This window comes from Puma concolor, chromosome B2, assembly GCF_028749965.1.
Source record: "Puma concolor isolate L17-30 chromosome B2, mPumCon1.1.hap2, whole genome shotgun sequence".
NCBI classification, from domain to species: domain Eukaryota; kingdom Metazoa; phylum Chordata; class Mammalia; order Carnivora; family Felidae; genus Puma; species Puma concolor.
This window is the reverse complement of record NC_141671.1, coordinates 12,069,132-12,084,990: the sequence shown is the minus strand read 5'-3', so window position 1 is coordinate 12,084,990 and position 15,859 is coordinate 12,069,132. Positions and strand designations below refer to the sequence as shown.

Genomic DNA, 15,859 nt, shown 5'->3' with positions numbered 1-15,859 from the left:
TACATTTATCCCTCCAGCCCAGAAAATTGTTTGATATTGACACCAGGATGAAATGAACCTAATCCTAATGGTCTAGCTATCTGTTATTCAAAATGTATTAAATGTGTTATACTGGTTCTTACCTATTTATCCCAGAAGAAAGAGTTATCCCTGGTGACACAGAGATAGAAACTGCCCCAAACCAGATGTGACACTAACAAGGAAGAGATGAAAGGTGAAATCAGAAAGTTAAAAGATACAACCTGTGACCAAAAAAACACAACTGAATCAGAATTGTACAACCACGATGAGCCAAGAGAAGAAAAAAGAAAAGAGGTAAAAAAAACAAAAAAAAATTCACTAATAGTAAGTAAACAAGAAAGCGATAACCGAAAGCAATACATTTCAGTAACTGATGGCTAAGCAGCTTTTGGTTCATAGCTCTGCCCCCATTCTCCACCCCCTTAAAAACATACCTTAAAGGAAATGAAATCAGGAGAAGAAAACAAAAGGGAAAAGGGAACCATAGGGCTGCTTCCCTGTGTAGATGATGGTTCATGTCTGGGTTCTGAATTGGAGGGATGATCTAAAATCTGTGGGACCACTCCATCAGAATGGTGTATGTCCCAGGAATGTGGGGCAAATCATGGCTTAAGATACTCAACTTATTCTCAGAAGAATAAGTAGCACCCAAATTCTCAAAGACTGGACATCACCTCACTGAGCTGTCCCTCTCGTCCCATTCCATCAGGCTCTAAAAGAGTTGACAGAGCACAAACCCTTGAGTGAAGGGGAAAATAACCCAGCCCCCAAAATGGTAGCAAAAGGCTCATGGAATCACCTTCATGACAGCTAGAGGTAGTGTGTCAGACAGGAACATAGCATGCAAAGGGAAAGCACAGGCTCACACTCAAAGAAAAGGAAATGTAAGGAACAGACACAGATTCCTCACAATGGCTTCATAAGAGTATAACTTACACTCTCAGAACTTAATAAGAGTATAAACAGTTTTAAATAGCTTAAAGACGAGGTGATAGAATAAGAGTGAAATGCAAAGGAAAATTGTTAATAAATCAAGAACAAAAGCAACATTCACGCAGAAATGATATATAAATTTAAAATGTGAATGTATATAAGAGATCCTGTTGAAAAGTCTGTTAACTCACAATAAAGACTTCATATGATCACAATAAATACAGATGAAAGACAAAGAAATTAAAGACAGAGAGAATCTAGAAGATACAAAGACACTCAAATATTTCATAATCTAAAGATGATGAATGGAGTCCCTGAACAGAGATTCTAACAAATGGAACAGAGGCGTCTTGAATGATGTAAGGAAACTCTCCTAGAAACAAGTAAAGGGCCAAGCCTACTCCAGCAGATATAACACAGAATACTCAAGACCCAAACGCGTTGTGGTTAAGCTGTTAAACCCCAAGGATGAAGAAAGAACTCTCCAGGTGTCAAACTAGAAAAAGCCAATTTTCTGCAAGAGAGAAAAACACCAAGCTGGCTTCGGATTTCTCCATTGCCACATTTAGTGCCATGCTATCTGAAAATGGAGGAAGAAAGCGACCCAAGGAGGTTATATTCAGCCAAGATTCTGTGAAAACATAAAGACAACAGAGAGACGTGTCCAGACTTGAAGAACGAAAAGCAACTTGGAGATCTTTTTTTGAAGAAAATAGTAGATAATTAGGTTCGGCCAGCAAAAAAATTATTAAGATAACCTAGATCTGGAGATTTCATGGTAAAATGACTGGTGAGAAACATAGGTGTGTTTAAACATGGAACTGATCCTCAAGTCTGTGAATTAATGTTACAAATAGGATATGTATGTCACAACGAGAGCAAAAGAAAAATGAGTAAAAACATAGGAAATATAGGGAGCCAGAGATAGAAAAAAAGTAGGAACATACTTTATATTCTCATCTTTATCAGTAAGAAGTCAGTCAGTTATACCAGGTAATTTAAAATGCAAATACAGGGGCGCCTGGGTGGCGCAGTTGGTTAAGCGTCCGACTTCAGCCAGGTCACGATCTCGCGGTCCGTGAGTTTGAGCCCCGCGTCGGGCTCTGGGCTGATTGCTCAGAGCCTGGAGCCTGTTTCCGATTCTGTGTCTCCCTCTCTCTCTGCCCCTCCCCCATTCATGCTCTCTCTCTGTCCCAAAAATAAATAAACGTTGAAAAAAAAAATTTTTTTTAAATGCAAATACATAATTATTCCAATTTCTTAATATTATATATATATATATGTATATATATATATATATTTTTTACCTTGGAATGATCATTTAGGACATACTAATTATAACAGTGCAGAAGCTTTTAAGTTTACCAATTCTTTCTCTTTCATGTCTACTGCTCAACCATAAGCAAAATTTATACTTTTTTTCTTAAAAAATAGTACCTTGGGTATGGTCCCATCTCATAAAAGTCTGTGCATATAGATCTTAAAAGGTGATACAATGGTGTTCATCTGTTGTTAATAAAGATTATTTCTAGATCGTGAGGCATTTTATTAAACTTTAATATTTGTAATTATTTGCATTTAAAAATTATTCTAAGTCATTATACTTTGTCTTCTGAAATCAGTGCATTTTCTTGAAACCTAGAAACATTCTGCTAAAAATGGTCATTTGTAGGTGATACAAGTATTTGGAATTATTTTCTTCTTGGTATTCTTTTTAAAATTTTTTTTTAAATTTTTAATGTTTATTTATTATTGAGAGATGGAGAGACACAGAATGTGAGCAGGGGAGGGGTAGAGAGAGGGGGAGACATAGAATCTGAAGTAGGCTACAGGCTCTGAGCTGTCAGCACAGAGCCCGACACGGGGCTCAAACTCACAAACTGTGAGATCATGACCTGAGCTGAAGTCAGTTGCTTAACCAACTGAGACACCCAGGCGCCCCTCTTGTTGGTACTCTTATGTGACTTTTTAAATTTGAAAAATTAAAGAATTAATAGTTAAGAATGAGTTAGAGGGTGAGGATAAAAGAATAGGATAACCATGTATTTGAAGATATTCCCTCCTGCACGACTGCTTAATAGCACTGAAATCTCCAGATGTGTCTTTTTTTTTAAACGTTTATTTATTTTTGAGAGAGAGATTGAGAGAGAAACAGCACAAGCAGGGTAGGGGCAGAGAGAGGGAGACACAGAATCCGAAACAGGCTCCAGCCTCTGAGCTGTCAGCATGGAGCCCGATGCGGGGCTCGAACCCTTGAACCGTGAGATCATGACCTGAGCTGAAGTCAGCCACTTACCCGACTGAACCACCCAGGACCCCTCCAAATATGTCTTAATGGTTAGTTGTAGAAGCCACTGGCTCATGGGGAACATATATTTATGGGAATGACTTAAGGGACAACTTTCTTTCCACTAGAAGGCATAGAACACACAGGTCTGGGCACCCCGTGAATGAGGACGGGAGAGATACCTTTTGAAAACGATGGTACTTTGGGACTCAGACATTTTTTAACAGCTTTATTGGGATGTCATTGGCACGTAATAATATTCACTCTTTCAGGGTGAACAGTTCATTGGCTTTTACTGTACTCCCCAAGTTGTGAAACCATCAGCACTATGCGATTCCAGCATCACCCCCAAAAGAAACCTCCATTCCTCTCTCCCACAGCCCCGGGCAACTGCGAATGTCCTTTCTGTCTCTCTAGATTTGCTTATTCTGGACATTTCATATCAATGGAATCATACAAATGTGGTCTTTCTGACTGGCTTCCTTCGCTCAGCATGTTTTTAAGGTTCACCCACATTGTAGCATGTATCAGCATTTCATCTCTTTTTAATGCCGAGTAATGTCCATTGTACCGATATATCACATTTTGTTTAGCCATTCATCACTTGATGAACATTCTGGTTGTTTCTACATCTTGGCTATCATGAAGAATGCTGCTGTGAACATTCATTAGCAAGTTTTTATGGGGACATATGTTTTCATTTTGGAGGTTTATACCTAGGGATGGAATTGCTGGATTATATGGTAACTGTGTGTTGAAGCTCAAACATCTAAACTTGCCTCTTTCTCTTTGTTCCCAGGCGGAAATGGTGCATAGTGCTTTCCAGGCCCAGCGGGCTTTCCTTCTGATGGCCTCTCAGTACCAACAACCCCAAGAGGTGAGAGTGTATATCGAGAGGTTGGGTAGTGTAAGACAGAACAAGGAGGCAGCAGAACCATTTACTCTGAGAGACATCCCCAAAGTGAGACGTGTAGCATATAGGTCTGTCTCTGGCGTGGAACATTTCTTCTGTCTTCATAATCTTTTCATGGCCAAATTCATACTATTACAATTGACATCACCAGGTTAAAAGGTCAATCTCTTTATGTCTTCTGTAGCCTCTTCTTTTTCTTTGATTGAAATGTAGTTGACACATACAATGTTATATTAGTTTCAGGTGTATAACATAGTGAATTGACAATTCTGCACATCACCCGGATAAATGTAGTTACCCTGTCTCACCATGATCAGGGGCGCCTGGGTGGCTCAGTCGGTTAAGCGTCTGACTTCAGCTCAGGTTGTGATCTCGTGGTTCGTGAGTTTTAGCCCCGCGTCAGGCTCTGTGCTGAAAGCTCAGAGCCTGGAGCCTGCTTTGGATTCTGGGTTTCCCTCTCTCTCTGCCTCTCTCCAGCTTGCACTCTCTCTCTCTCTCTCTCTCTGTCTCTCTCTCTCAAAAACGAATAAACATTAAAAAAAGAAGATGTGATCAGGTAGATAACTAGATAGATAGATAGACAGACAGACACACACCATGGAATATTAGCCATAAAAGAGGGCCTATTCTTTTTACCAGCCTCACAACTGTTTTATTAACTAAGGAAGACTTTACCACTGATTTTTAGCTGTATTTTGTGCTACTTTGTTATCAAACCTGTTCACATCTATCATCATCTATAAATTGCCTGTATGAATTCGATTAGCTTTGATTTCATAGTTGGCATAGATATAGGCTGTCAACGCTTCTTAAATGTATTGCGTATGTGGATAGTTAGGGAATGTCAGTGCAGTCTCTAACAACTTTTAACCTAACATCACATTGCTACATAAGGCCCAGAGTAAACTTTCATATAAAAATAATAGTGGATGTGGGGCGCCTGGGTGGCTCAGTTGGTTAAGCATCCGACTTCTGCTCAGGTCATGATCTCACAGTTCGCAGGTTCCAGCCACGCTCAGGCTCTGTGCTGACAGCTCAGAGCCTGGAGCCTGCTTCAGATTCTGTGTCTTCCTCTCTCTCTGCCCCTTCCCCACTCATGCTTGCACTCTCTCGCTCTCCCTCTCAAAAATAAGTAAATATTAAAAATTAAAAAAAACGTAATAGTGGATGTTAAGAGCAAAGTGATAGCTGGAAGGGCTCCTTCTCAATCCCCAGGCCATTTTGAATTTACCACATTCTAAACCCAGCACCGCCTCCCCACCCTGCCCAAACCACAGACATTGTCTCATGTAAATAACATCGTGCTCTCTACCAAGGATTCGTAATAACAATGTTCTGGCCATATTTATTGTGTAGTGAATGAAATTATTCATTAAAAATAGATCTACAGTCTTTAAGCATCTGACTTTGGCTCAGATCGTGATCTCACGGTTTGTGAGTTCAAGTCCCACACCAGGTGAGCTCCAGCCCCGAATCGGGTGAGCCCCACTTCTCTGTCTCTATCTCTCCCCTCCTCCATTTATCTTTCTCCCTCTGCCCCTCCTGGGATTCTCTCTCTCTCTCTTTCTGCCCTTTGCTCATTGTGCCCTCTCTCAAAAAAAAAAAACACAAAAAAACACAAAAAAACAAAAATAGATCTATGACCAGCATACATTGTTAAACAAGAAAAAAATAAGAATTGTTCTTTTCACTAAATATTCTGCATCAGAGGTTTGGTGACAACCATATAAATATAAAAGGGACACCTGGGTGGCTCAGTAGGTTGAGCATCCGACTCTTGCTTACGGCTCATGTCATGATCCCAGGGTGGTAGGATCAAGCCCTGTCAGCGTCTCTCTCTCTCTCTCTCTCTCTCCCCCCATCTGCCCCTCCCTCATGCACACCCATGCTCTTTCTCTCACAAAGTAAAAAAATTAAAAATATAGAAGATAATTGGATGGTCATTTTAATACAATTGCTTAAATTGAATAGCTCCCTTTGAACTCTAAAACAAACTCTTGAAATTGAAAAAGTTTTGCTGAGAATCCTGAGAAACTGGGACTTTGACTTTCAGGGGAGGAAGCTCTCAGCTCCATAAAGGGGCAAGACCCCCGACCCTCCCTGGAACAGCGGTTCCCAGCCCCACCTGTGCAGTGGCATCACCCAGAACATTTTTTTTTTTTAAATACCGGCGCCTGGATCTCTCTTCGAGAAGGTCTGGTTTAAGTGGTTCAAGGACTGGTCTTGGCCTTGAGAATTTTATGGGCTTATCAGATGATTTGAACTTGCAGCCAGAGCGGCCAGCCATCCCCACTGCCCCACCACGGATGGCTGTATCACTCCCCTCCTGTGAAATGGGGAGTTAGCGCACAGCCCTAGGCAGGCAGCTTTCTAAGGATGGAGATACTGTGTGTTCTGCTGTGGATGCATTTTCCTCCCTGGCCTCCTCAATCCCTGCTTTCCCACCCCCTCCTTTGCAAAAGGGAACAGTGAAACTAGAAGATCACAGTGCGCTGCATTCTAGATGCGGCCTTAGCCCGGCTTTTCTGTGATTGAGGTAGGAGGAGAGGCCAGTTTGGTGCATCCCTGGGAGTCTCAGGTGCAGGGAAGAGCCATGACCTTCCTGGGTGGTGCTGCCTTCCCCCCGGTCCCTTTTCTAAACACAAGAGACCTCTCCATGGGCCTTGTGGGCCTTGCACATAAAAGTCACCCGTTAAATACTGCGCAAAGTGAACGAGTTAAGGAACAAGTTAAGGAATGAATGAGAGCTGTAGAACCGTGGCATCCCAAAGTGAGCTGCAGTCAGGGATGCTTATGGGTTAGCATGTGGCTGTGCAGACCATTGGGAATGACAGCTGGGGTTCCCGTTCTTACTCTACTGCATTCTTTTTTGTTATTATCATGTTTTTATTTATTTTTGAGAGAGAAAGAGCGTGAGCAAGGAGGGGCAGAGAGAGAGAGGGAGACACAGTATCCGAAGCAGCCTCCAGGCTCTGAGCTGTCAGCACAGAGCCTGACGCGGGGCTCAAACCCACAAACCATGAGATCATGACCTGAGTCAAAGTTGGACACTCAACCGACTGAGCCACCCAGGTGCCCCTCTGTCGCATTCTTGGTAAAAGGGGGGAGGCCTAGATCTGTTCCATGGGACTCCCTCCCAGGAAGTGTTTTCTGTAGCACTCATCACAACACTTCAAGTGCAATAAGGCCCAGCAGGATCAAGGAGGCACAAGGCAAAGCAGTTGTTTGATGTCCCCTCCCTTTCTGTCCCCTGCTTCTTTACCCACAGCTTTGTCCTAGTACGTCCACCAGATAGAAAAGCAGATTTGAGAGGTCATCACCGTGGTAAAAAGAGTCCACAGCCAGGCCTTGATTGTCCCCGTGTACCTTCTAGAAGATACAGTATAAAGAAAATGACCACGAAACAGGTGGTATTTTCTCATGGGGACAATGTGATAACCATCCCCTTCGTTCAGGAGAGTAGTAACTCCTGTTATTTCAACTCACTGGTATGTGACAGAGGCTCCCAAACTTCGGTGTGTATGAGACTCATATCCAGGGTTGTTAAAACACTGGTTTCTGGGCCCCTTTTACAGTTTCTGAGTCAGTAGATCTTGGTTGAGGCCCAAGAATCTGCATTTCTGAAATAAAGTTCCTATGTGGGGCACCTGGGTGGTTAAGCATCTGACTCTTGATCTCCGATCAAGCCCTGTGTCGGGTTCTGCACTGACAGCTTGGAGCCTACTTGAGATTCTCTCTCTCTCTCTCTCTCTCTCTCTCTCTCTCTCTCTCTCTCTCCCCCTCTCCCTCTGCCACACCCCCACTCAGGCCCTATCTCTCAAAAACAAACAAAAAACAAAAAATGGTTTCCGTGTGATGGCGATACTGCTGGTCCAGGGACCGACCACACTTACGAACCTGTGGAAAGTGGGTTGCACCCAGTTACACCTCTAGCTCAAATTTATTTCAGGTGCTTCAGACTCTCATTTCCAGTTGCCTCTAGGCCACTGATTCTCAAAACTTTAATCTTCACTTGAATCACCTGGAGGTACAAAGTCTGGTTCAGTAGGTCTGGGGCAGGGCCCGAGAGTCTGCATTTCTAGTCAGCTCCTGGTGACGCTAATGCTGTTGGTCTGTTGCTAATAAACTGTGTGCAGCATTAGATGTCGCCACCTAAAATCCCCACAAGCACAAAATCCCTTAGCAATCAATTGTCAACCCCCTGTGCTTTCCTCCTGACATTTCTGCATCAAACAGATGGTGTTATGCTGCCGTAACAAACATCTCCAACATCCTAGGGGCTCACAGCAGCAGAGGTTTCTTTCTTGCCCACTACATGCCTATTACAAGGCAGCTTACTTCTTACTGAAAGAGTTACTAAATAATAACTCCTGTATTTATTTCTTTAGAGTTGTAATAGAGCTCTAAGAGAAAAGGGTAGAGAATGAATCTTTAACAGGAGATTCAGGCATTGGGAAAGAAGATATTTTATGACAGGTGCACCTCCCAGGGGGTTGCCTTCCATCCCCGTTAATGAAGAAGACCACCTATATTACAGAAGCATAGCACAAGGTCAAAGCTACATTAGGTCAGTTTTGGCCTGAGGGTTGTATAAGCTAGATGCACAAGACCAGGTAAGCATCCCGGCCAGCTGGAAGCTAGCAACATCCTAGAACACAGAAGAGCACTGATAAAATACAGGAACCCACAACAATGTAAGTTCAAAAGTATTCAGTCAACAAACATATTTTTTTGAAGTGCATACCGTGGGCCAGGCACCATAAAGATACCCATGTGATGGGGCAGGGCTTAGAGACAGGCAGATACAGATTATTCAGTGCTAAGCGACCTCAGAGATCATCTCTTGCAACACTTTCAGTTTAAAGGGGATCCAGGAGAGGTTCAGAGAGGGTAACAGGTTTGCTCATTAGTCCCTAAGCTGATAAATTACCCCCAGATAACTCAGGTCCCCAGAAATCTCAGCCACCATGCTTCCCACTGCACAGCTGTCTCCAATGCTCTACACTGGGGCCTTAAGCCAGAGTTCTGGCCTTCAAAGAGACTAAATTTAGTAGGGGGTGACCATCGACAAGTATTTTATATTTCTCAATTGCAAGCAAACTGCCAATCAAGCAAGGTAAACCATTAGTGTTTCCAAAATCTAGAGAAGAAGGATCTCATAGACAAAGGTGATCAGGAAAGGCATCACAGAGGGGATAAAACGATAATACAAGAACAATAATACAACTCTTTCTAGTATAATAGTAGTATTACAGCCATATTAATGTTAATAATGTGGTGAATTGAGTTAGCACAAACCCGAAAAATATTTTCAGGGTTAAAGATGTTTGGGGAAATCCCATATTCTGTTCAGTAAAGAAATATGTTAAATGTTATTAAACCCACATTTTCCCAAACTAAATTGACCGTGGAGGCTCTTTTTTTTTTTTTAATGTTTATTTATTTTTGAGAGAGCATGAGTGGGGGAGAGGCAGACAGAGAGGGGGAGGGAGGATCTGAAACGGGCTCTGCACTGACAGCCCGATGTGGGGCTCAAATCCATAAACTGAGATCATGACCTGAGCTGAAGTCAGATGCTTAACTGCCTGAGCTACCCAGGCGCCCTGACCGTGGAGGCTTTTTGAAGAGGGACATGTATTCGTGTCCTGCAGAAGGCTGACACACCAGGTTGGGAAATGCAGAAGTGCACATTTCTTTTAGGCTGTTCGAGATGCTTGATGGTTGTTGCTTTATGTGGATTGTAACTATCAGGAGGCTGTGGTATGCAGAATTCCAAGATGGCCCTAAGATCCCCACTGTCTAATGGACACTCCCAGTATAATCTCCTCCTCTAGAATGTAGGTGGCACCTGTGAAGATGTGGGATAGCATTACTTTGATTAAGTTATGAGCAGGGAGATGGGACATCACTCCTGCGATTGTTATGTCACCCAAGACCGTCCTGGTGGCTGGAGAGAGACTCTCCTGCTGGCTATAAAGACCTGAGCTACCAAGTTGTCAGAGGGGCAGCCTCTAGATGCTGAGAGGGACCTCTGCCAATGGCCAGCAGTGAAACAGGGATCAATCTCTCCAACAACCCATGTGAGCCCTGGAGGGGACCCCGAGCTGAAGATGGAACACTGCTGACACCTTGATTCAGCCCTGACACCCTGATCAGAGAATCTGGCTTGACCTTGCCTAGATTTCTGACTTGAAGACACTGTGAGGTGACACACGGATGTTGTTTTAAGCCACTGACTTTGTAGTAATTTGTTATGCAGCCATAGAAAACTAATAGAGATTGCCTCCATTCCCTTCTTCTTGCCAGACTTTAAAATAATTAATCAGGTTCTTAAATAAGACTGTGAGCCACAAACCAAAGCATGATGCCTCCCTACCATTTGCTTTCTCTTCCCTACCTGCACCCTCATCCATCCACACTCACCCCTCCTTCTGTCTGGGAGAAGCAGGGTAAGAGGTGTGTCTGCAGCCCCAGTTGACAATGATGACATCCATTTTCAAACTTTCCTCTCTTACTTTGGAGTAAAAAACGGGTTTCTTATATTCTCCAACATAAAGGCTTCCAAAACTTTCTTCAACTGTTGACCCATAAAAAAAGTATATCTTGTTTCACCACCCAGTTCTACAAAACCACAGTCATGCTTACCAGGTATACCACATTCTCATATTTTTCTTCTAGTCCCTTCTGTGGACCTACTGAACTGATTTCATGAAGGACTAATGTGATGGCTCATCACATCTCGCACTTTGAAAGCCTTCCTCTCATTGACCTATTCCCACACTCGTGATACAGAACAAGTTCTAAAACACGGGCAGAACATCTCATGCTTTTCTTCTCTCTCCTTGTTGTAATTCACAAAAATAATCTTTAGGCGGAAGAATGGCCTAGTCCTTACAGTATTTTTGTCTAGGAATTTGAGTGACAATTTATCAAGCCTGGCTTTTCCCAGTTGAGGAAAGGATTCTCACATGGAAAATGACCAAGCCCCCATTCCGTAAGTGCAGAATTTTTCAAGGCAACTTGGAACACTCAACTATGCATTTATTTTTACAACAGGCGGTTACAGGGAAAATGAGTTATTTCTAACCCATCAGCATGAAAAGTGAAGTTCAGTGACATGTTAATGACCTGGGCACCGGACCTAGGCTTGGGCCCTGTTCCCTTTGGAACCCCTCTCACCATGCAGAGTCCTTTTCACAGATACTGCATACAAGAAGAGCTACCCTGCACATCATTTATAGGAGTTTCATGTCAGAATACAACTGTAGGGGCACCTGGGTGGCTAGTCCGTTAAGCATCTGACTCTGGATTTGAGGTCAGGTCATGATCTCATAGTTCATGAGTTCGAGCCCCGCATCAGGCTCCGCACTGATAATGCAGAGTCTGCTTGGGATTCTCTCTCTCCCTCTCTCTCTGCCCCTCCCCTGCTCTCGCTCGCTGTCTCTCAAAAATAAAATAAACATTAAAAAAAGTAAAATAAAATGTACGAAATGTTCGCTTAAATAGGGAGAGGTGAAACACGTGTTTTTTGGCATTGAAATATCTCACATCACCTGGGAGAGATGTGAAACCTGATCTTTAATCATCTCCACTCTAGGAGACCCCAAAACTCTGCCCTGTGCTGAAAATGTAATCTCCAGTAGACCAGTGCTTCTGAAGCCAGGTATGGGCATCACCCCCAAGGAAGGCTGTCACCACGGGGTTCCCAAGAGGTTTCCCTCCAGGCCCACTACCTCTAGCCCCAGTTAATTTGCAGGAGCAGAGAGGAAGCTTCAGCATGGTGAATTGCACCTGCCGTGGGCAATTACAGTAGGCATTCTTGTTCCCCCCCACATATACTTTCCATATCTTCTCCAACATTTCTCATGCTGCCAAGACCTGACAGTGAAATGAAGTGTGTGTGTGTGTGTGTGCGTGTGCGCATACACATGTGCACATGTGCACATGTATGTGTGTGTTCAAATAGAATTAATGTGCACCAGTACATGGAGAAAAAATATTAATCCTAAGTTCCAAGTTCAGGGAAGATGATTTATGGTCACTGCCACTGTGGATTTTATTCTATTGAAAAGACCAGGAAGTCTGGGTTTTTTGTTCTTCCAGAAGAGAGAGAGAGAGAGAAGTTTCTTCTACTCGCTCTTCTTTTCTGTCTCTATCTGGACTTGCACTTTAAAAGGAAATAATACCGTCCTGTGTATTGAGCAGGACTCTAAAACCGATTGTCCTTTCATTGCTCACATAGTCTGGAAATTAGAAGAGGAGGGAGATGAGAGGCGGCCATCCCTCCATCTATGAGTGAATGCACATGCCCCCGCACAGTGGTCTCCTCAAAGTACCCATTTAACAGATTTTGCATGGAGCATTAGAGTTTACTAATAATTTGTTCATCTTAAACTAATCAAGAAAGCTTAATGGCAGTAACCTTAGGACTTTACATAATTGCTTGGTGCATGATAGATCGAGATTACTACTAGGCATAAATATACTTGAGACTTTTATAAAACACACTAATTTGTGAGGGTCATCAGGAATAGAAACTTTGGACTTGGATCTGCTCATTGGCTCTGCAAATCCAAATGCAAGAAAAACAAATTTATCAGAGTCTCCTTAAATTGGAGAATCTTCTCTCTTTTTCTGAGTGACCACTGGCAAATTAATCTGGTAAAGTCCCCAGTACATTTACAGTGAGCCATTCTAACCAAACCAACTCGTGTAAGTTGCCCACCTGGGGAAAGACAGTTAAACTCAGCCCATGTTTCCTTATCTTTAAAATGGGAGGGTCACCTGGCTGGCTCAGTCAGGAGAGCATGTGACTCTCGATCTGGGGGCCATGAGTTTGAGCCCCACATTGGGTGTGGAACCTACTTAAAAAACAACAACAACAAAAAATAAAGTGGGGATAATAGTTCCTACCTCAGAAAGCTAATGTGAGGATTAAATGAGAAAAAGCATGGGAGTGTTAGGTGACTGAATAGAAGAATTCAGTGTTAGGGGCATCCAACTGCTTCAGGAAATAGTCCCCAGGTCTCAGAGGCGTACCATAGTAGACATTTTCTCCTTGCTCAGTAAGGTCTGCTCTGGTGGGTTTGGCTGACACTCAAGGTCATTCAGGGAACCAGGCTTTTTTCATCTTGTCCCACCTCCTCTACATCCTCAGCCATTGAATTGGGAACGAGAAGGCTGGATCATTCCTGGGAAGGTTTGATGGGCCAGGCCTGGAAGTGGCATATATCACCTCCACCTTCATTCAGTTCTGCGGCCATTCCTAGTTGCAAGGGATGCTGGGAAATGTCATCAACCTGTATGCTGGGAAGAACGTATCCTCAGGTGTGGTGAACGTCTAGCCAGTCTGTGTGGGTAACTTGGTTTGGCTAACGTGAGGTCTATCTCATGAGAAAATATTGTCTTTCTAAACACTCCTTTGGGTTTTTCCAAATTAATCCCCCAGGAACCATCCAGAGAAAGACAAGAAAACCTTCAAATCCAACAGCTGAATTTGTTTTTATTTTACCTGGATATATATATAGAGAGAGAGATACAGACAGAGATACACGTATACAAATATCTTAAAGGTTTGGTTTTTTTTTTTTCATGTTTATTTTTGAGACAGAGAGACGGACCATGAGCGGGGGAGGGGCAAAGAGAGAGGGAGACACAGAATCCAAGGCAGGCTCCAGGCTCTGAGCTGTCAGCACAGAGCCCAACTCGGTGCTCAAACTCATCAACTGCGAGATCATGACCTGAGCTGAAGTCGGACGCTCAACCGACTGAGCCACCCAGGCGCCCCTTAAACGTTTTTGTTTTTTTTTTTTAACTGGAATGATTTAATCCTGGTTGCTTCTGTTGTGTTTTACGTAATAACTACATGGTGTAGAGTTATTGTCCGATATTTTAAAATGCCAGACAAAACCGTTTTGTGACTTTGATCTCAGAGCATGCCTTGGGTAATTTAGGTAGTACGGGTGGCAGGTCTGGAAATTGTAAAGGAAAAGCAAACAAAGCCAAACTCCCAAGTGTTGCCTAAGTCCATGCCCAGAAAATGTCACCGCGTCGCTGGGGTTGCTGAATTTTCTTGAGAGATTTGGCCATGATTAGCACTGCTAAGTTCTCTTGTGAGGGGGCATATGACAGATAACATAATGCAATAAAAGAATTCTGGCCCTAATGTAAAATGAATGCCTGCTTTAAAGTATTTTTTTTTAAAGTGGTTTTTTTTTTCCCCTGAGGACGTTTAGAAATCAAGACATCAAGAAAATATTCTGCTAAGTAACTATTGTGAATATGTGCCAAGCAAGTATTTTAAGTGGATTTTTTAAATATGTGATTCCACATTTATCCTGAAAAAAAGAGAAGAGAAATAAAAGATAAAAAGTTTGTATCCTTTGTATCATAGTTATGTTTTCGTTTAGTACTGGTATTTCCCGGTGATCTGGAGGAGTAGCCTGTTAGCATCGAACCAGTGGCCTACTTTATAGCCTTTTCCAAATTAACTCTGTATTCACACTTCATAAATATGCACAAGTTTCTGCTCTTACTGATATTATTAAATGGACTGGTTCTGCCTAAACTACTGACACAAAGGCAACCAAAGGCAATACATATATGCTTTTAATTTCTGGAGAAGAGTACGTAGACTTAGGCCCAACTAAAACCTGTGCTCAAGAACAGTCTGTGAAGAGCGGGTAAGACTGATTGCTTCCTGATACCTGTAGGATTGCCCGTGTGTAATCAGCAGCCTTCTGAGTAGATCGGTGTGGTGTGGGTGGAGAAGTGGGGGCCGAAAGAAGCCTTTGCTTTCCGTGTGTGCCTTTCCATGGCAAGAAAATTGCCCTGGAAATTACCCCCTGGCTAGGGTGTGAAGGCTGGAGAATAATGGTGGTTCACGAAAAATAAAGCACCAGGGAAGGAAGGAGAGGAAGAAGATTGTGTGATACCATCAGGGTCTGCTTGAGTTGACAGCCTGAAGCTACCCAGTCAGTGCTGAATGCCAACAGGAAAGCTAATCATTAGTTTATCAGGATGCAGAGAGGAAGATAATCAGAAAGGAGGGTAATTCTGTCATTCTTCTGCCCAGACTGTTTGTTTTAGGAACATAAAGCTGTCAAAGGGCCTGTGAGCTGTGACCGTGGGTTAGTAGCTTTAAAGGTATTTAGCAACCCAGGACTTTGGAGGCAGAAAGGATTTGCTAAGATCCTGTCCTGTTGGCCATCACTCGTGGTGACTTTTTTTTTTTTTAATCTGATAAGGCACATTAGCTCATCTCTCTTTGTGTAAGACTTGAATTAGATAATGAATGACTGCCCAAAGGAAGTGAGGTAGTTTTCACACACAAGGGATTTGGGGGATTATCCGAGGGGTAAAGGTTAATAAAGAAGGATAACGTCCTTTGTTTTATCAACTATTACATACGAAGTTTGTTCCATTCCAGACTGCCTTGAAGGCAAATTCTCCGCAAAGGCTAGAATATGACCAGGGAATTTTTCGTTCTCCATTTACTCAAACGTTGGGATCACTTTGCATCTTTAATAAAATAGTTACTGACTGTTTATCATTCTCCATTGTGAGGCTAAATATTTGGTTGCTAGTCACCATAAAGCCGCCGCAAAAAAAAAAAAAAAAAAAAAAAGATTGAAAAGGCCGCAAGTTTTTCTTGTAGGACCTGAGTCAGAAATTAATTTAAAGACAGGCAGTGGAGTCATTCCACA

General features: G+C 42.7%; 1 protein-coding gene across 5 annotated transcripts in view; it reads left to right on the top strand.

The window, feature by feature from the left end:
• Positions 1–15,859, top strand: part of CAP2 (cyclase associated actin cytoskeleton regulatory protein 2) — a 153,579-nt gene that overhangs the window by 57,824 nt on the left and 79,896 nt on the right. For 3 of the 5 annotated variants that reach the window (XM_025917215.2, XM_086706192.1, XM_086706190.1), the window contains one exon: positions 4,041–4,118. The exons of the other annotated variants lie outside the window; for them this stretch is intronic. In XM_025917215.2, the coding sequence (XP_025773000.1) occupies positions 4,041–4,118 (78 nt within the window). The remainder of the gene's footprint in view (positions 1–4,040; positions 4,119–15,859) is intronic. 5 annotated transcript variants of the gene reach the window in all.